The sequence below is a fragment of the Spermophilus citellus genome (genome assembly GCF_964194105.1).
Source record: "Spermophilus citellus genome assembly, chromosome: 2".
Lineage (NCBI taxonomy): Eukaryota > Metazoa > Chordata > Mammalia > Rodentia > Sciuridae > Spermophilus > Spermophilus citellus.
In genome coordinates, this window is record NC_138183.1 from 236,932,511 (window position 1) to 236,954,593 (window position 22,083).

General features: G+C 34.6%; 1 protein-coding gene across 10 annotated transcripts in view; it reads right to left on the reverse strand.

Annotated features, from left to right (window-relative positions):
* The window catches only part of PHF21A (PHD finger protein 21A), a 198,057-nt gene that overhangs the window by 150,479 nt on the left and 25,495 nt on the right, over positions 1-22,083 (reverse strand). For 7 of the 10 annotated variants that reach the window (XM_081279937.1, XM_081279945.1, XM_081279943.1 and 4 more), the window contains 5 exons: positions 16,149-16,189; positions 14,552-14,663; positions 7,913-8,057; positions 3,251-3,283; positions 905-970 (listed from right to left, as the gene is read on the reverse strand). In XM_081279937.1, the coding sequence (XP_081136063.1) occupies positions 905-970; positions 3,251-3,283; positions 7,913-7,966 (153 nt within the window). In that variant the 5' untranslated portion in view covers positions 7,967-8,057; positions 14,552-14,663; positions 16,149-16,189. The remainder of the gene's footprint in view (positions 1-904; positions 971-3,250; positions 3,284-7,912; positions 8,058-14,551; positions 14,664-16,148; positions 16,190-22,083) is intronic. The other 3 variants (XM_081279938.1, XM_081279941.1, XM_081279940.1) reach the window with 1 other exon arrangement.

Below are 22,083 nucleotides of genomic sequence, written 5' to 3' on the forward strand. Positions count from 1 at the left end.
TCAGACATCTCCAGGAATAAATTATTCGTTGCTCATATTTCACTAAATGAAAGTTTTAAAAAACCATAAAAATCAGTTACTGAGAATTATTTCATCAAAAAATTATTTCATCTTCAGTAAGATGTCACTAGTATGAACTATCAACTACAAATCACTTTATCCTACATATTTACCTATCACGCGACAGAAAATGCTCTTTTTAACCACAGAAAGTGGTGGGGAAAAAAACATGAGAACAAATGCTTTAACAGATCACCATAGACATTTACTTACAGTTCTATCAACTGTCACACTCCACCTGGTGGCAGGAACTGCCTGAATTGGTGAAGTGGAAGTCATTATACAAAGAACTCCAAACAATACTTTCCACATGTCTTTGGGAAAAGGGAAAACACTATATAGAATAAGTCTAACAAGTTTCTGCTTGTTTTTTCGCTTAATAGTAGGTAAATATCTGATAAGATTAACATGGAAATATGACAATGCTTAGAATTTAGAGATCCACTTAACAGCTGTTCTCTCTCAGTAAATTAAATGTCAGTTTGAACCTTTACAACAGGTAAGACATACAGCAGCTACAGGACTCTACCACACACTCCCACTAACTCTCTGTACCCTTCCCCTATGGGTAAACTATAGAGTTTAATTAACAGTTAACGGCAGCCTGCCACGTTGCTTTTAGATGTTTGCCAGTAACATATACCCATGGGATACTCTAGAGACTGATTTCAACCAAAAATAAAAATAGATAAACAGAGCTCAAACAAAATTAAAATCGAGTCTGGCTGCCCACACTTATTTTCACACATGAGGAAAAATAGCAGCTCTCTTAGAAGCCTGGAGCAGACATATCTTTAGAACACAATGTTAAAAATACCACCCCACCCCCCTCCAACTTCCCTACCTGTTTCTCACTCAAAGCTGTGATTTTGGCTTGGAGTTCATGAAGCTGTTTCTTTAAGTCAGCATTCTGATTGGAAAGAAAAAATATCTGTGAGAAAGATATTCATTTGTTAACAGAATAGTAACAAGAAGACTGTATACTGTATTACAAATGATGAAGCAACCTTAAGCATTTAGCCAATCAAATTTGTCATGCATTAAATTATACACACAATATCACCCCCTAATACAGAAATCCTAAATGTAGGCTCCTAGCACCAGAATAGGGGAAGATTCTTTCAGCTGTTTTAAATTACAAGTTGTTTTATATTTTAGCCTCTTGCACTATAAAAGTGCCTTGCTACTAAAATGCTGTTATTCTTTTTAGAATGTATCAGTTGACAGAAAACCCGAAGCTCCACTAATCAGACAAAACCAGGAAAATGGAGGTCATAAGTGTGCATACACTGTATGCTCAGCAGCATTATCAACAAAGATAAGAGGTTTTTCTCTACTTGTCCTCTCCCTTATTTAGTAAAGTACATTTGTTATTTTAGCCTAGATTTGAAAAGCTGTCAGTACTCAAACTGCCTTAACACACTACATCATTCAAATTAACACACTGACTACCAGGGCATTTTCTCAGTTCTAAAATTCTAGGAATCAAAAAAAGGAATACTATTTTAGATGAGACACACTGAGCATGCTTTTACTCAAGTGGGGCGGGGGGAATTTGAGTTTTCAAATGTTTAGTGTAGCAGGAGAGCCTACTAGCAGACTGAAACCCCATCCCCACATCCTCACCCAATGAGACTTTTACTTGATCATTTCACACACACTTGTTTTACACACTTAATTTATCCAGCCTGGTCTGCTGTTAAGAGTTGGAGCACACATCCTCACCCTCTAGGGAGTTTAAAGTTTACTTCATTTGGACTTTTTTTTTTTTTTTTGGACACTACTGGGAAATGAATGCAGGGGCTTACATATGCTTTGCTAGCTCTCTACTACTGAGTTATACCCCTAACCCTTTTAATTTTTTACTTTGGAATGAGGTCTCACTAAGTTGCCCACACTAGCCTTGAAATTGAGATCCTCCTGCCTCAGCCTCCCAACATAACTGGAATTACAAGGATGCATGACTGTACCCAGCCCCACTGGAACTTTTAAAACTAAATCTGATGAAAGGCTTTTCTAATGAGTTCACCTATAATGCTGTCTCACAAATTGCTGCCCCTCAGATTCTTCTGGTTAAGACTATTTTTACATGATCACAAACTACATTAAAAAGGCTACCTTCTAATGGTACTTCAGGTGCTAATAATAGGACCTATTAATCCAGGATCTATGGCTTCTTGGTTCCCTAAATCCAACTTAAATTGTAAATATACCACAGAAATAAAAATAAAAAAGAGCTTTCTCATGGAAGTTCGACTGTCAAACAGAACTAAATGTGAGTTATCAATCCCAGCATTAAAAAACCAATACTCACACAATTGAGTCCCAAATTTGTTCTTTAAAACTTATTTGTATCACCCACTGTCTAATGGTTGCAAAAGAAACACTGCCTGAGTAACAAATATAAATCTTCAGAGGACAAGATAACTTTTGGAGAAGATTTCTCTTCAGAAGTAGAGAATAAAAACTATGAAAATTTAAAGAAATTTAACCCTTTCTAGATCATACATTATTTAAGATATTTCTAAAACCCTCTTGAATGTCTCTTTCAAAAAATTTTAAATATTTTTATTATTTTATTCTAAAACTGAATGATTTAGGTCCACTTTCAATAATTTTGATACTAAAGAAACCCTTACAAACTCTGGTTTTAATTAAGTGAGCTTAAGAAAATGAAATTTAAGTTATATGAAGAATACTGCCAGGTATGGTGGCACACTGAGATTACACCTGTAATTCCAGTAACTCGAGAGGCTGAGGCAGAAGGATCACAAGGTTCAAAGCCAGCCTCAGCAACTTAGTGAGACCCAATCTCAAAATTTTTAAAGGGGCTGGGGATGTAGCTCAGTGGTAAAGCTCCCCTGGCTTCAATTTCCAGTACTGCAAAAAATACAATATATGAACAGTATTAATATTAACTCTCAATATTTCTCCCAAAATACCTGGAGCAATGAACATAAAAGCAAATTAACAATAACAAAGATGAAGTGATAGCTATATAATAGTACAATGACTGGATTTTTCTAAACTCATAAAACATGAAGACCAATGTGCTAAAGATATTTGCTGTTAGACATGAAAGAGTTCTTTAAAACTTAAGGACCAACTATATTTGAATATTTTATGGTCATTTTATTAAATTATTTTTTAATTTAAAAATTGAGCAAATGAAAATAGCAAAATATTTTACCTGTGGATCCTGCTTCATTTGAGCAACCAGTTTCTGATAATAAAAAGAGACAAAGAACCATTAGTTTTAAATATTAATGCTGTAGGGCTAATCATTTTGGGCCCCCCAAATTGAGGATTTTAAGTTCACACACAAAATAAAACACCACTACAATCAGAATAGACAAAAAAGATTGTGTGATCCACGTGAAAAGCTAATGAAGCACACTTCTTAATAGGAAAAATAAAGTAACCAAACTATCACTTTACATTTGAAATGAAAAAGTACTTGATTTTTCAATATGGAGATAGGGATGGAGGGCAGTGGCTTTTAAAAAGCAATTTAAAGAAGGCGAATGCTCACAAGCTAGGCATCCCTCTAACATGCTGTCACTGTCTAAAGTCCTCACAAGACCTGAAAAGACCCATTCAAAACCAGCCTGTTTGGGTACAACAGAGTACAGATTTGGCAGATGTATTGGGCTGGTTCTCACAACAGAGGGAGCCTGGTGTCAGGGGTGAGTTTGCCACTGTCTTCTATCAAGGTAAGAGGGGACCTCAGGGAAGAATATATTCAGTGGACCAATGATACTCAATATCTAAGAACAAGAAAGTGGAGGAATAATGCAAATCTCTACCTATCTATACTCTTCTGGGAAAAAGAATGAGACCTTTACTAGGAAAAGGAAGCCCGACATTTGACGTACCCATCTTGTAAAAACACTGCTGCAAAGGTAGCAATAATGATGAACAGACAAAACTGAAGGATAAAGGAATATCAGAAGGCTGACTCCTGAAAGTATCCAGGAATAAGCTATTTTCCAAGTGAGTTTTTCATACAATGGAAAAATCTTAACAAGGCACTTCTAAATTGTCAAACTCTTATTGTTACTTAGAGGCACAAAAGTACGAATTAATATACTATACTACAAACAGTACAATAAGACACTTACAGTAAAAGAGGTCTTGCTGTTTTAAAGAGTTGTTAAACAGGGCATGGTGGTGCGTGCCTGAATTTCAGTGTTTCAGGAGGCTGAGGCAGGAGGATTGCAAGTTCTTTAAAACTTCGTTCTTTAAAACTTATATGTATGACCCACTGCAACAGCCAACCTCAGCAGTTTAGCCAGGCCCTAAGCAACTTAGAGAGACTCTGTCTCAAAATTAAAAATAAAAAGGGCTGGGGATGAGGATCAGTGGTTAAGAGCCCCTACTGTCAATCCCAGGTACCAAAAAAAAAAAAAAAGTTATCTCTACCTTTTATCTTTTCAGTCTATAATTAAAGCAGTCAGCTAGCAATCTTTTTTTTTTTTTTTTTTAAAGAGAGAGTGTGAGAGAGAGGGGGACAGAGAGAGAGAGAGAATTTTAATATTTATTTATTTTTTCTTAGTTCTCGGCGGACACAACATCTTCGTTTGTATGTGGTGCTGAGGATCGAACCCAGGCCGCACGCTCGCTAGGCGAGCGCGCTACCGCTTGAGCCACATCCCCAGCCCCTCAGCTAGCAATCTTGCTACTATTGTTGTGCCTCCTACTTAACAGCCCTGAACCCCAACTTAAATTTGGTCCTTCTGATCAGCATGTGATATACTCACTAGACTAATTTTAAGATGAGTGAATAGACTAAAAAAACCTAAGAAATCCTCCTTGAGTTAAATGTTTAATCTTTGGCAAATGACTTTTGACATTAATTCTAATTAGACAAAAGACTTTCTGGCGTTAAGACATATTCTAGATAGCTGAGGTTGCAATCATGTGACCTCCAAATACACAAAGTGAATGCCACTATGTTCTATTTCATATTTGACAATAGTAGCTCTTCTATATCCTAGATTTAACCTACACAGTAATAACAATACACATTCTAAGAGTTAACAGAATTGAAACACAGGTTTGCTGGGCAAAATGTCTCATGCCTGTAATCCCAACAGCTCAGGAGGCTGATACAAGAGGATCACGAGTTCAAAGCCAGCCTCAGCAACTCAGTGAGGCCCTAAGCAACTTAGTGAGAACCTGCTCTAAATAAAAATGTTAAAAAAAGGGCTGGGGATATAGCTCAGTGGTTAAGCACTCTGGGTTCAATCCCCAATCCCCCCACACACAAAAAAAAAACAAAAAGAAAGAAAGGGAATGAAACAAAACACAAGGTATTATATATTTTTACAAATCTAGCCATAGTCTTCAATGAAAAAAAGCCTCTGATTTGGTTACCAGAGAACTGGCTATTCATACTAAAATTATCTTTTTGAAGCTGAAAAGGCTTTTCTTCCATGACACTGAAATCTAAAAACTAACTGATAACCCTACTAACTCTCCACCTCTGGAGGATATAAATAAACCAACTTTTCTATGTACAGTTAAACAGCATTTTAGACAATCAGGATTAAGTATGAACAAGCTGAGCAACTTACTAGACCACCCAAACTCCCAGCAACTTGAGGCTGATGTTGTATAATCAAAGTTGCCCTTTATTATAAGAACACAACAATTTTTCATAAGGATATACTGTATGTTAAAGATAAGTAAATGACAGTCAATTGGTCAAACTGGCCCACCACCTGTTTTTCAAATAGTTTTATGAAACACAGCCAAACCATTTGTGATTGACTTGTCTATACACAATAGGGCACAGAAATTGTGACAGACTATAAATGACCTGCAAAATCTAAAATATCCTACCATTTGGCCCTTCACAGAAAAGTTTGCTAACCTCTGCATCAAACTATTCTCCATTCCATATGGAATAAACACTCTGAAAATTTCAATAAGCCTCTATCAAATCTACCTAAAAACAATCAAAGAAAGAGAGGAGACAGGGGCTGGGGTTGTGGCTCAGTGGTAGAGCACTCACCTAGCATGAGTGAGGCACTGGGTTCATCCTCAGCACCACATAAAAATAAATAAAAGTATTTATTCCATCTACAACTAAAAAAAAATTTTAAAAAAGAGAGGAGAGAAAGGGGCCTTCCCTTCCAAAAGATGGCCATTATAAATATTTATTGAACATTAAATATGTACATACATAGCTCTATCACCCCCCTCAAAAAGAAAACAAAGATCAAAAATATACTTCCACTATAGCAAGCGCAGGCAGGTTCATAATATGATCTCTATACAGTAAGCTTAATTCCAGCCTAATCTCATTCTGTAACTGGAAATGCAACAAAGGATACCTTTTGCCTGGCTTCTACAACCAATGCCTTTACTCCGTCATTTCTAGCATCCCTGAATACGTCATGATCATCAATTGAGTAGGTTACTCCATATCCAATCAGAAAACATTAGTTTTACAAAGCAGGCATGTCATTTGGATTTAATATTAACCATTTTTTTCAAAAATAGAAGTAACTAGAGTGAAATGTCTTATATGTTTTGTATGTTAAAACATTAATTGACATAGAAACATTTGTTAGTACACAAAATGTTGTATATTAAGAATAAATATAAAATCTATCAAGTTTATGTTCAAACCCAGTAGCTGAATATATAGGGAAACTGACAGTTACTATGACTATTAAGAGAGTATTTAGGTTTAGGATAACTTAAAAAAAAAGAATATTAAATCAAGGCTGGGGCTCAGTGGCAGAGTACTTGCCTGGCACGGGTGAAGCACTGGGTTCAAGCTTTTTTTTTTTTTTAATATTTATTCTAAAGTTTTAGGCAGACAGAATATCTTATTTTACATTTATGTGGTGTTGAGGATCGAACCCATTGCCTCGTGCATGCTAGGTGAGCGCTCTGCCACTCAGCCCCAGCCCCAGCCCACTGGGTTCAATCTTTAGCACCACATAGAAATAAACAAATTAAATAAAAGGCATTCTGTCCATTTACAACTACAAAAAAAAATATTTTTTAAAGAATATTATACCTCAACTGTTATACTTTAGAAGTAATCAATTCACCACCATTTACCACTTTTGAGTATCAAGAATTATACATGTATGCATGATTGTATGTGTCTTTAGCCTAATGCCCAGCTAATGTCTAGAAAATAGACACAAAACAGTGATATTCTGTTTACACAGTGTTAATTATTTAGTTATCTATGAAAATATTTTTGTCTTGATTTAATTATATTTTTTATATATTCATATCAACATATAAAAATTAATTATTTTATTAAGGTTAACAGATTATAGAAACAATATTATATAAACATAATTACATCTTATACATGCACTTTTATAACTACACACATTAAAGATTTATTCAGTCTGGGTAACTAAGGTAAGTGTAAGAATTATGAAATCTGAAATTTAAACACCTGTGAAAGCAATCATTACCAAAGAAAAATGGCATAAAGCTGTATCCTATGAGCAAAAACTAGTATATATGATACTTAAGCTCAGTATGTCTCACAACTTACATGCAAGTTATAGCACATGAACAAAGTCCTTCAAAGAACCAAAACCAAAAACAGAACAAAAAAAAGTGTTTTTTAAATACCTCTGGGATACTAAAAAATATATATTTTCAGTCCTTTTCTCTGGAAGGGAAGTCAGGAATATTTTATGAAAATTCTTAAAAGTATTGATGGATTTGTTGAGTATAAGAGGCAAATGACATCACTCTGGAATAACTGTCTTAAAGATGATTTTCAAACTACCAAAAACCAGAGATGGGCCTGTTTACTAATCTTAGTCATAATTTAATACCCAATGTAGGAGAAGCCAACAACACAACGTACCTGGTGAACCTGAATTTCCACTTTAAGAGCCTCCTGTAGAGTCTGCAACTCCATTCTCTACCTTCTCCACACTTTCTCTTATGTCTGCTAATTCTATAGTTCTTCAGCCTCTGTTTAAAATAATAAACTCTTCTTCTTGATGCAGCTGTACAAATCATAAAATGTTATGGATCATTAATTGGGAAGAAAGAACATATTCATGTTAAATATGAGCCCCAAAATATTTGATTTTTAACAGAGGGAGAAAAATCCCAGATTTTTCTCTAAAACAATTCAGTATCAAACTCTGGGTTTTATTCTTTTGAGCATTCCTCTAGAGAATACTTTAAATAACTAAGAAAAGAAAAATAACAAAAAGTCATGGTCATGGAAACATAACCACCCACTACAAACTAAGCACTGTGTTACATACTACCTACTAAGCACAGAACTGAGTAACATCACTTCCTCCCTAGAAACCATCATCATCCAGAATACATTGTCCTTAGAAAAGAGACACAAAACATGATCACACATTTTTAAGCATCACAAAGAGTACACTGGAGAGCTGCGTTCCTAACAAGTTAACGAAAACTAGGGTATTTTCATTTGGTTAGGCTCTTGCTACTCTTATTTTAAAAATAAAGAAATTAAGGGCTGGGGTTGTGGCTCAGAGGTAGAGTGGCTGCCTAGGATAGGTGAGGCCTTGGGTTCAATCCTCAGAATCACATTAAAAAAAACAACAATAAATAAATAAAGGTTAAATTCTTTAAAAAAATAAAATAAAATAAATAAATAATAAAATAAAAGAAATTAAAAATGGGAATTCTGGTATAATTTAAACATTTAAATTTAACAAGTTAAATACAATAATATGACTTAGTATAGGTACTTTGCACTGTATTTATCTATACAATCTGTGCTATCCATAAAATTATGATGGGTGTATTATGGGAGATACTGCTGTATGTAGCATTGGAGATGGGCGGCTAACAGAACGTGCTTCTGGCTTTATAGTGAACATCATCCTCTCTTCACACTTGCCAGTGCATCTCTGACTACATGTATAACTACATGTGGAGATAATGTCAAAAATCTAGACTTGTAAACCCAAACATGACACCCAGCCTAACCTTCTTAATCCTTAATCCTTAGGGGGCTGGGGGCTGTAGCTTAGTGATAGTGCAATTGCCTAGCACATGTGAGGCACTAGGTAAAAATAAATAAATAAAGACATTGTGTCCATTTACAACTAAAAAATATATATTTTAAAAAATGTGCCTTAGACATGATTTGGGGTTCTTTGCCAAAGCAAAAGTGGGGTTTTTTTTTGGGGGGGGGGCTTAATACATTTGGGGGGTCAAATTTATTCTTTTTTTAATATTACACACAGAGCACAATTTTTCATATGTCTGGTTGTATACAAAGTATATTTACACCATTCCTGTCTTCATACGTGTCTGAATACATTTTTTAACCCTGACTTCAAATCTCTGCTCTTCTTTGCACTTATAAAATTTGATGCTTGAGTAGCGTTTTAGAACTGAGGAAGGGAATAAACAGGAAGCTAGAAGAGCCATTACTTCACACCAATACAATGAGATTCATGGTCTTCATGTTTTCTAAAAATTATTTACCTATGAATAAAGTCCACATTCAACTCAGAAAACTGACCAGGCTGGAGCCAGGGCTGTGGCTAAGTGGTAGAATGCTTGCCTAGCATGAATGAGGCACTGGATTTGATCCCTGGCACCACATAAAAATAAAATAAAGGAATTGTGTCCATCTACAACTAAAAAATATATATTTAAAAAAACACTGACACAGTCATTAATTATATTATATTAGGAATATTACCTTTCATATTTTCTTAATTTTACTAGGCTTAAAGCATCAGTGGCACTCTCTCCTCTCGGTTTATATGCCATGTTACATGATATCAATATACTCTAATCTCAAAAAGGAAAAAAAATCCTAAAGTCCAAAATTCCTTCAAAGTTAGGTTTGTGGAGGCTAGAAAAGATTTACAGTACAATGATACTTTAAACAAAAAAAAAGTCATAAAGGAAGTGAATTTAGGAGGGTTAACTTGAAAAAGGAGATATTTTGATGAACAAATATTTTGATGGGTATTTTAGCTATTATCTTTGGAACTGCAATAAGTAAATAAATAAATATCAAAATGATTAAGTTACTCAGACCAAGGTTTCTGTTGTTGTCATGTACACTTACTTTCTAAACAACTGCTAATGTTAAAACTGTACACTTTGGGGCTGGAGCTGGAGCTCAGTGGTAGAGCGCTTGCCTAGCATGTATGAGGCTCTGGGTTTGATCCTCAGCACCACATAAAAATAAGTAAAATAAAGGTACTGTGTTCATGTGTATATACATATACACACACACATAATATATATATAATTGTACACTTTAATTTTAAATACTAATCTCCCTATTCAAATTCTTTTTTTTTTTAAAGAGAGAGTGAGAGAGGAGAGAGAGAGAGAGAGAGAGAATTTTTTTTTAATATCCATTTCTCAGTTCTCGGCGGACACAACATCCCCGTTGGTATGTGGTGCTGAGGATCGAACCCAGGCCGCACGCATGCCAGGCGAGCGTGCTACCGCCTGAGCCACATCCCCAGCCCTCAAATTCTTAACATATATTATAGTTCATGAAAACAGTATGCAGTTTTAATTTTTGAAAACTAATTGAGAATCACCTTGAAGTTGAATAAGTATTTCAAAAAATAGAAAGGCATATTTTATTATTCTGGTGGCAACACACAACACCATAGCTCAACTGAACTCATATAAACTATGGAAACAGGTTAAAAAACATGGAGAACCTATAAATGCCAAAGGGTTAATATTGTTTATATAGTAAGGGAACTCATAAATTAGCAATAAAAATCCATGGAAAAGGAATTCATAAAAGAAGAAATACGAATGACCAACACACATAAAAAAACATTCATCTTCAACAGTCATAGAAATGTAAATTTTGTCCATCAAGCTGAAGAAGAGCTGTAAACATGATAATACTTAGCTAGCTACAATGTGTGTCAGACAATACTTCACAATTTGCTAATGAAATCTTTGGGTGATAGCACTGATAGTTATTTACTTTCTACTTTGGGGGTATTAGTATTTTTGAATTTTTCCATAAAAAATGCATTTATTTTTAAATAAGAAAAAATTAGGTGAGGATTGATAAGCACCAGAAAATGTTACACTGATCAAACAAAATGCTCCGAAAAAGAAAAAAACAAAACCCAGTCTTAACCTGGAGACTCTAAATGTCAACGAGTGCCTTGCACGATAATAAGACTGCAACTCAAGTTAATGAGGAGCTGACAGCTTTTACTTCCGCCATCAGACTATTGTCTACCTACAAGAGACATACAAAAGCATGAAGTTTTAGTTGGCAAGAACTCTAAATGCCAATTACCCATTTTATTTTAAAATAAAATGAAGGGTTAAAAAAGGTAGTAAACTAGTTATAGAAAAACTTGTAAAGGATTCACTTGAAATCCTTCAGAAAGGTCCATTTCTGGATAGTAAAAATTTTAAGAGATTGGTCTCCACCTAAAAGAACAAATAGCATACATATATTTACGGTTTACAAAGACAAGGCAAGCACATGTTGAATCCTCAAAAAATATTTTGGGATCTTAAACAACTTACGCAGCCATCATCTGAACACTGTTTTGGGGCAACTTATAGCATCAAAAGAAGGCACTGCCTGGCAGGGTGGTATCTGACTGTATCAGGAGGCTGAGGCAGGAGTACTGAAAACTTAAGGCCAGCCTGAGCAACTCAGCAAGACCCTGCCTCCAATAAATAAATGAATGAATTCTAAAATTTAAAATAAGTGATTTATAAGTTACAGACAACAAACCAATTGCTCCAAGCAAGGTGACCATAAACAGATTGACCAAATAGTAATAGACATATTGTATTCAGGTACAATGCCTTTCACCAACCAAGAACTCTGCATACTATCATTAGCAAGAGCACTTGCCCAGCACAACATACAAATATTTGCAATCTTCAAAACAATATACCCCAGCTGGGCACAATGGTACACACTGTAATCCCAGCAACTCAGGAGGCTGAGGCAGGAGGATTACAAATTTGAGGCCAGCCTCAGCAATTTAGTGAGACCCTGTCTCAAAAATAAATAAATAAATAAAAAGGACTGAAGATATATCTCAGTGGTTTAGCAGTCCTGGGTTAAATCCCTAATACCAAAACAAAACAAAACAAAAAAACTATATACCTCAAACCACTGGGATACTTAATAGCTTCTTGCTTTCAAATAACAAAAAACAGAGCATAAAACCAGATTACACAAATAAATAAAAATCCTCCCAAAACAAACAAAAGCAATAATCAAATATCACTAAAAAGGGCAACTGTGTCACCTATAAAGAACATTTATTATCCCCCCAAAAAAACTAATTCCAAACTCATTGTGTGACAATTTTTATCCTCAGGGGTTTGTTCATTTGCTTGTAAATCAAGAAAATACTACCTATTCACAGGAGGATTATTGTGAGGTTTAAATAAGTGAAATTTTATGAAAAGTCCTCTGTAAACTATAAAATGTTATGACAGTCTTAACATATTTAACTCTTTTCTTCACACTCAAACTTTCTAATAAAACTTCTTGCTGGGTATGGTGGTGCACACCTATAATCCCAGCAGCTCAGGAGGCTGAGGCAGGAAGATCATGAGTTCAAAGCCAGCCTCAGCAACATAGAGGTGCTAAGCAACTCAGTGAGGCCTTGTCTCTAAATTAAAAAATACATAATAGAGCTGAAGATCACTGGTACCAAAAAAAAAAAAAAACAAAAAAAACAAAAAACACTTCTTACTACAAAGTTATTTCTATTAGGCTGCAGGCTTTTCTAACACCAAATTTTCTGAGAAAGGGGCTTCTAACTATTTTCCTGAATAGTTTTGCTTAGAGATCTATATGACCTCTAAGTCTCTTATTACGATTCTAATAACTGTAAAAAAAAAAAAACTATAAAACTCTGATTTTACTGCTAAGAATTATTTTAAATTTCTAAATTGACATGTCTTTTTCCAATCAAAATTTGACTGGTCAACCAACGGTTACTTTAAAGAGTAAGTCCATCAGTAGAATGAGCTGGACATAACTTTCCTATGTTCATACATGAATACACCACCAATGAAACTCCACATTATGTACAACCACAAAAATGAGAAGTTATAACTCCATGTATGTATAATATATCAAAACACATTCTGTATGCCCCCAGGCTGTCCCTAAAAACAGTCAGCTATATGTTCCCTGTACCATGCATTTATTTTGTTTAAAACTCCTCTGCTCTTATGTATATTCTTAGATGCAATGTTTAAAGACAGCTTAACTTTTTAAAAAAGGAAAAAGCAGGAAGCCTTGACAGATCTATGCAGCCTTACATCTTGCCCCATGCCTAATATCCAGATATCAGATTTCAATTATGCAAAAAAATACTATGTATTTAACATGCAGCAAAATAAAATAGTATCTTTGACCATTAACTAATGATGCTAAAACTTAACATGAATGCTAAAAATAGTAAGTCTTTTAAAAGTTTTTACTAAAGCTCTTATGATAGCGCACACCTGTAATCCCAGCAGCTCAGGAGGTTGAGAGAGGCTGGAGGATCTCAAGTTCAAAGCCAGCCTCAGCAACTCAGTGGAAACCCTGTCTCTAAAAAAATATTAAAAAGGGCTGGGTATGTGGCTCAGTGGTTAAGTGCCCCTGGGTTTAATCCCCAGTTGAAAAAATAAAAAAGTATTTATTGAAAATTCTAATCTTTATTAACATAAATAAAAAACTGACAAAAATTAATATAATTTTGTCTTCTTATCATTTAGCAAATTTTCAACCCATGCTGAGTTATTTTCACGGTAGTATTTCTTATGTGACATTCCAGAGGTCAAAAGAAAATGCTGCATAAGAACTTGGCAACCCTGATTTTATAGGCTACCTACCCTTTGAATCTGGCAATTTGGTTATGCTCAAAAATAGCTGTAGACAAAAATCACCGAAGCTATTTGTTTCCAAATTATTAAATAGTAGTTTCCTAATTATTTAATTTCCTAATTATTTAATTTGCTATTATCCATCTTTCCTTCTTTGTTTGGATTTTTGGAGAAAGAGCAGACCTCATTTTTAAAACAGGAACACCCACACAGTTCATATCACTGCCACTCTAGGGTAAGAGTTGCCCCACACAAAACACAGGTCTGTCACAGTGTCCACACCTCTCTTCACCATCAGTGCTCCTTCTGGGCCCCAGGCTACCTGCACACACATAGTCTTCCAGTTCCCATCTTTCTTTACAGAAATCAAGGAAAGCTGGAGAGTAATATACAAGAGAATAGTGAAAATAAGGCTGATTTTAGAACTGGTTGCCACATTTACTTGAATGTTAGTTAATGACATATAAAAAATAATAACTGTCCAGACAAACTTGGCCAGCAACTTATAAATATGTACTATACAAAAGATAACACAAGGAGGGTGTAGTGGTCTCAGCATAACCAATAAATACTTAACAGAAGTAGACGTTACGGGAGATAGATTTCAGATCAATATAAGGAAGACTAAGGATTAGAGCTGTACAAAAAAGGAATGGGTTACCTTATGAGGTAGTGAGCTCCCTGTCATTAGAAGTATTCAAGAATGCTGCATATCATATCCCCCTCTTGGAGATTCACAATGCACATTAGCATATTAAAGGTTCTGAGAAGTCCTGTAGTAAAGAAACCTGTTTAACTTTGTTTAAGGCAGCATTTCCCAAATTATTTGACCACAGAACCCTTTTCCCACCCCAGCCCCACCTCAATAATATTTATTCAGTTTCTGTGGAACTAGAATTCCTCAGAATACATCATAGAAAATATGACCTACTTTTTTTTAAATGAAGTATTCAATATGAAACTAGATCAATTAACAACATGTCAGGGATATAGGCAAAGAAATTGCCACACAGGGCAAAAGTCTGGAAGAGAAGACCCTTAAAGGCCCCTCTTTAAGATTCTAGATTCTAAGATTCTATCATGTCACAAAGTAAAAGTCCATAGAATTTTGATTGTTTATTTAAAAAGGTTCCATGAGAGAAATGAGAGTAGAATTATAAGAGAGTAAAATGCAAGGTTTGCTAGTTCAAGTGTCTTCCTTTCATGTTAAAATCCAATCCCTAAAAAGTAAGAAAGACATCTCAAGGGTCATAAATTATCAAAAGAAAGGCTTAACCAACTATCTACAATATCTATTTTACCCACTAAGTCAAATGACTATTGAGGGCTGGGGTTGTGGCTCCATGGTAGAGCACTTGATCCTCAGCACCACATAAAGATAAATAAATTAAAGGTATTGTGTACATCTACAACTAAAAATATTTTTTTTTAAATTACTATTGAGAGGATTAAAAAAAAGTAGTTCTTCATTAGAGGACTTCACTATTCCAACTATCGTGTTTTAATATCATTTTTTTCATAATACACACTCTCCAAATAAAGTTAGTATTTGTTTGATGCTTAGTCACTAGACTGCCCTGGGCAATCTGTGATCTTGAATTAGACATTCAAAGAAATGATTAAACATGATGAATTATGCCATTAAAAAATGTACTAATGTAGATCTTAGGAAAAAATGTGTTTTCCTGTATGTCCCACACTGATATAATTCTCATTTTTTTTAAGTTCTTCCTCTTTAAGAAGTATACAAACACACTAAAAACATAATATCAGACATGAAGCCAATCTAATACTGTTTAAGAATATAAACACTGAGTTCTAAATTTCAAAGTCAAGGTTCCCACAGTTATATTAACCTAGCCATTTTACACATATACTAAGGCCATCAAATTTAACAGCATGTTAAGTAATATAAAACACAATGGGAAACTTAACTTTTGAATTTCCCAACTTTTGGATTCTCAGCCGTAACTAGTACATTAAGGGCATTTTTAGACAAGGGGAACTTTACATTGGAACAGATTTTCAAATAGTAGTATTATTAGAAACACAAATGCATTTTGTTTATATGAAATTAAACAAAAATTCACTTTCACTCAGTTCAAAGAGTAAAGTTTCATTTCTGGGGAAAAGAATTTCTTTACCAAAAAGAAAGAAAGAAAGAAAGAAAAATAAAAGAAAGAAAAAAGAAAAAGAATATGTGAATTACTATCCAGCTAGCATCAAGTACTTGATACCTGCCTAATAAACATACTTACCGATTTTGGGGAAAGTAGCTCTCCTTCAGCTCTTTAGCCCCCTGAAAGAGAAGGAAAAAATGGTATTAGACTACAAACACAGATTTAGAACACGTTATCAAAAGCCGAAGACTGAAAGATTTCTATCTGATTTTAAGAAGAACTGAAACAAATACAAGTCTCTAAATGTTAAGAACCAAAAGAAAAAAGTAAGTAAGTTGTTTTATAACAAAGAAAGAACACACGAGCAGTTAAATCTCCATTTTACCATAACTTTTTAAGACAAGAAAAAGTAAGTACAGTTGATCCTGGAACAATGTGGGAGATTAGAGGCACAACCTGCCGATTACATGCACACACACATTCCAGTACAACTTTCTACTCCTCAAAAACTTAACAATCAATAATAGCCTGCTATTGACCAGAAGCCTTACCAATAACATAAAGAGTTAACATGTTTTATATATGTAATGAAAAACAGTGAAAATAAGTAATAACCACAAAATATGCAATTTACTGGAGATGAGCAGCTCTCACAGAGACGATTGGTGTCATGCAGCATTCTCAGCAGATACTCCCAACACTTGAGTTTATACACCGCCCAAGAGTAACAGGAGGGCCCTATGAAATTATTATAAGCATGCAGTAGAACTACGGTTACTTTTTTGCAGTTACAATTTAATACTGCATCTTTATAGTAACATTTTTCTCAACTGAATGGCATCATGTACGTCTGTAAGTTTGGTAAATTTTAACTCTTATAATAAATTTGTGTTTATTTTCTAAAGGATGATAAAATAGATTATTTTCTACATATATGCATTTATGAAAGATATTTTAAATTTTATCTTCAACATTTCTAGGGTGTGTGTGCGGTTCAACTGTGAATTTTTTCAAACTGTCACAAATCTTCTTGTAAGTAGACACAGGTAGTTCAGACCCAATGTAGTATTGAAGGGTCAAGTATAGTTGATAATTTTCCTCTCCTAAGAGAGACAAAGAAATAAAATATCCTACCACTAAAGAATCTACAACTACACCCTCATCCCCAACAAATGACTTTTGTTGTTTGTTGCTTTATGTTAACAAATTAAACTTAACATCATTAGTCCTTAATTTGGTCCACTTAAAAAGTAATTTTTCCAATTAATCCTGAAATAAATTTGCATTATATAAGGCTTTAAAATTCATGGCATTGTACAATGTATAAAATTATAAATTTGCATGTAAACAATAAGAGAATTTAAAACTTTACATTCACATTCTGAAATGTATCTCACCACTTTAGATTGTAAGCCACATGCACAAAAGCAATTTTCCCATGCCACATATCTACTCACTAACAAAGCCAGAAAGAAAAGCAAGGTTGTTGTGGTTTTTTTTAAAATATTTATTTTTACGTTTTAGGTGGACACAATATCTTTATTTTACATTTATGTGGTGCTGAGGATCGAACACAGTGCCTCGTGCATGCTAGGGGAGGGCTCTACCACTGAGCCACAACCCCATTCCCCCCCCCCCCCGAAAAGCAAGGTTTTAAGATCCTAATCCAATATCAGGAAACAAAAATCAAAACTTTGCCATTAACATTTATCATTAAATTACATAAATTCCACAAGCCATGCTCAGTCTTCCTTGTACCTTAAACATAGTATATTTGTTGACTTACGTTACTCCAGTAGTATCTCATTTACTCAGGGGTATTTCAAAAGATCCTCACATCACCCAGATAATAAACCTTTGTTTAATCATGCACAGTCATATCAAACATACAGCAAAAATATTTAAAAGGGCCCCAATTCATAGAGTTGGCATTAATTTTCATGAGAAATTCCATTTACTGTTCTATCCTGCCTTTTATTTAGCAGTAGCCCTTTAATAAAAGTTCTCAGATTTGACCAAATAACAATTTTAATCACCAAGATTAGAATGACTCCCAACCAAAATAAAAATCATACAAAAGTCTGTAGAATGGTACAGATATTAAAAAGTGGATTCTTAACATTATGGTTACCTATAGGATTCTGTATCACTCAAAAAAAAAATACCTGAAATAGGGACACATTGTATTCTCTCGATAAATGTTAAAATCAATTAAATGATTGGGCATTTAAACTGTGGGCTGCAGGCTTATCTTCCCTATTAGGATTTTCTTGTTAGTTCTTTCAGAATAGGGAAAACTTTCTTATGCATCAATCTCCCATAGCACTATTTGTAAATAAATAACTTTCTAAAACTTTTAATACAAACTGTCAACTAAGAAAGTAAAATATTACCAACTTTAAGTATAGTAAAAAGGAAAAGACTGATAAATTGGACTAAAATAAAATTAATAACTTCTGTTCATAAGGAAAAAAAAAAAACACCATTAAGAGAGTGAAAAAGCAAGCCACAAAGCCACAGAATTGGACATGATAATTGCAAACAAACAAAAAAAAAATCAACAAAGGCTCGTACACTCAAGAGTATATAAAATATGTGAAAACACAGAGTGATCACGAAATGTCAGCATTTCAGTTTCTATCTATTGAGCATTTGAGAAAGCAGGATCACATACACTCTTCTGAAAAGTCATTCAGTAAAAGGCAGCAAAACGTATGAATATCTTATCTGAAGGGCCTTTTCACCAAAATTCCGTAGCACAGCCAATTCTAAACTAAAGAATTTTACCATGATACCGTGAAGCCATATCATGAAACTATTAATAAAACTGCTTATAAGGACTACAGAAACCACATAGGAAAGCAAAGCCTGAGAAGGTTAAGTAACTTCCTCAAAGGTCACTCAGCTAGTTGGCGGCAAAGCTAGAGGAGAGCTTACGGATCCTGAGATTCTTTTGACTGAGCTTATTTTCTCTTAGACCTTTCTCTTAAACATCTGTATAAGTTAACTCTTCTAAGAAACAAATGACAATAAACGCTGGAAAACTTCTGGTGAAGTTTTCATGTTAAGTTGGTTTTTTTGTTTGTTTTGTTTTTTGATCATATAAGTAAGCTATCTAGGGCAAGTTTTAAACCTGAAATCCTTTATGCTTAAAGGATCCCAAGAGTGAGCTTTAGAAGGGTCTGTCAACTCTATGGGTACTAGATGCTAAATTCTATATGTATGAGCCTAGGTAGTTATCAGGGAAGATGGTCCACAGCTTCAATCAGATTTGCAAGAAGAATTATATTTAGACTAGCAATTCTTAAACACTGTGCATCAGAACTCAGTGTTTCTTCTAAAGATTGATTATTAATTGACTACCATTTAGATAAAAAAAAGGCAAGGATTTAATTTCTATAATTTAATAGGATTGAGGAACAAAACATAGGATTTATATGTAAATTAGACTCTAGTTTTTATACTACTCATGCAAAAAGTGTCTAAAATGCAAGTTTGATTTCTTCATGTTAAGAAGACTAGAAGTGTATTAATCTGCTTCTTACAGTATGTTTCACATTTATAAATGAAGTAGTTCAAAATTTTATATTTGGTGCTGGGGCTGCTGCTCAGTGGTAAAGCGCTTGCCTCTCATTCATGAACCCCTGGGTTCAATACCTAGTAATTCAAAGAAAAAAAAACTTTTATATTTTTTAAAAATTTTTAATAGAGAAATGTTCTTGAAAAATACAAAACATTTTTATTTATAAATATTATTTGCTAACATAACTTCACACAATTTTTTGCAAAAAAAATTTAAAAATTTTAAAAAAGATCATTTACCTCTCCAGAACTACCCAGGTAGCTGCTTTAATCAGATTTCTGACATGGTTATAAAATTTTTAATATTTTAAATAAATGGAAGATTAAAAACCACTTCCCAAGTATCTTTTATTAAGTATCTAAAACCTTTGCAATAAACAAATTTTGCAGAAAAAAAGTTTAACACTAGATCATGTTTTAAATTAGGTTAAAATTTAATTCACCCCACTACAAATTTCAAACGATTAAGTTTATAGCCTGTGCTCAATCATAAATTTTGATAAGGGACTAGAATAGCACAGATAATTGTCATTCAAAGGCACTTTAAAATGTCACCTTACCCAGAAGATTCAATCTCTTTTCCTTCCCCACTATGCCAAGCTGACAGTAGTCCAATAACTAAGCTTCATATTCAATAGGCTTAACTTCTTTTTACCTGCCCTACCCAACTTCCAACAGAAAATATAGTAAGTTTGAAATAAATTTAAATGTAGGTAAGTGATTAGAAGAAAAAGTAGAATCCCACATTTAATGAGGCTGAACCCTTTAGGCCCAACCTCACAACCATCCCTCTGTCCCCATCCCTCTTGCCCTCCCATAAGCATCCCTCTAGTACTTCTCCCTTTACTTTCATGAAACACCAATTTTCACCTTGTCATTACTAAATCATCATTTCATCCTAAAACTGAGTTGACCATCCTTGAATTCCTCTCCTCCAGCTCTCTATTGAACCCATTCCACTAGATCTTTGCTTCCCTCCACTCTTGTCAAGATCACCAATGACTGCCCTGTTGCCGTATCTACTAAGTAAAGTCTCAGTTCTTATTTCAAGTATTATTTGACCAATTTGATCATTCTTCCCTTTTTAAAACCTTTTCTTCTTCTGACTCCCAGGACACCATCTAATTTTCTTCTTAATCTCTCTGCTCATCCTCAGTTTTCTTTTGCTGGTTCCTCCTCATTGCCCTAGGGCTCAGTTCTTGGATCTCTTCCCCTTAAGTGACTTCACCCAGTCTCCGGCTACAGTGGCAAGTCTCAAAAATATATCTACAGTCCAGATCACACCCCTGAATTCCAATCTCCCATACACAATGCCTCACTCAACATTTGCTAAAGATGTATCCTCAAGCTCCAAAAACCCGAAGCTAAACCACTTATCTATTACCTCCTCAGGCTCATTCTCATACTCAATAAATGGTAACTCCAATCTTTCAGGCAAAGAATATTAAGGTCACCATGGATTCCTTTTGTTTCCACATCCCCATATCCAGTCCAACAGCTAACCATGTTGCCTCTACCTTCAAAACATACCTACTTTGACCTCTTGTGACAACTCCACTACCACCTCTTTGGTCCAACTCACCATGATCTTTATCCTAGATTAAGACCATGGCCTCCCAACTGGCTGCCTGCTTCTACCTTAACAATCCAGCTTTTATAAAGCCTATTTCACAGCATCTAGAGCAATCTTTTCAAAGTCCAAGACAGATCTTGTTACTCAGCTCTAAATCCTCCAGTACTTCCCCATCATACTCAGAGAAAGATGAAGCCCTTTATGGCCCACAGGAACTAAGTGATTTGGCTTCTGCACTCTCAACATTCCCATCTCCCCATGTTAAATCTGCTCCGGCAGCAACGGCTTCTTCTCTATACTTCAGACATTCCAGGTCAAGTTCCCTGCTCAGGACTCTTCTTCGATTTGCTTTTCTTTCTAGCCAGAATACTCTCTCTTCCTCCAAATAACTTTGTGCCTCACTCTCTCAAATGTTTAGGAAATCTACAGCAGTTGCCAAAGTAGAATAAAGACTAACATTGTAATCAAAATTGTTCTCCTCAGATTGCAGTTTTGAGGCCTGCCTAGGCAACTCAGTAAGACCCTGTCTCATAATAAAAATAATAAAAAGCTTTGGGGATGGAGCTCAGTGATAGAGCACTTGCCTAACATGTCCTAGGTTTAATCCCCAGTACTAGAGGGGAAAAAAAAGTTTCTCTCCTCCAAAATTTCACACCCTTTCTCCTAACAAGAATATCCTTTTAACTTCTAACTATCCAAATCTGACCTGGACATTATAGTCCTGATTAAGATTCACTAATTGATAAAGATCTTCACTAACCATACTTAATTCTCCATTTTTCCCTTTCTTAAAACTCCCAGCAAATATATCTTTCTCATTCATTTTAGAATTTAACTACACAATGCCTCATATTCTAACCTATATGATTTATCTCCCCCACACGCTCACTTGAGTAGAGATAATGCCTCCTACAAGTA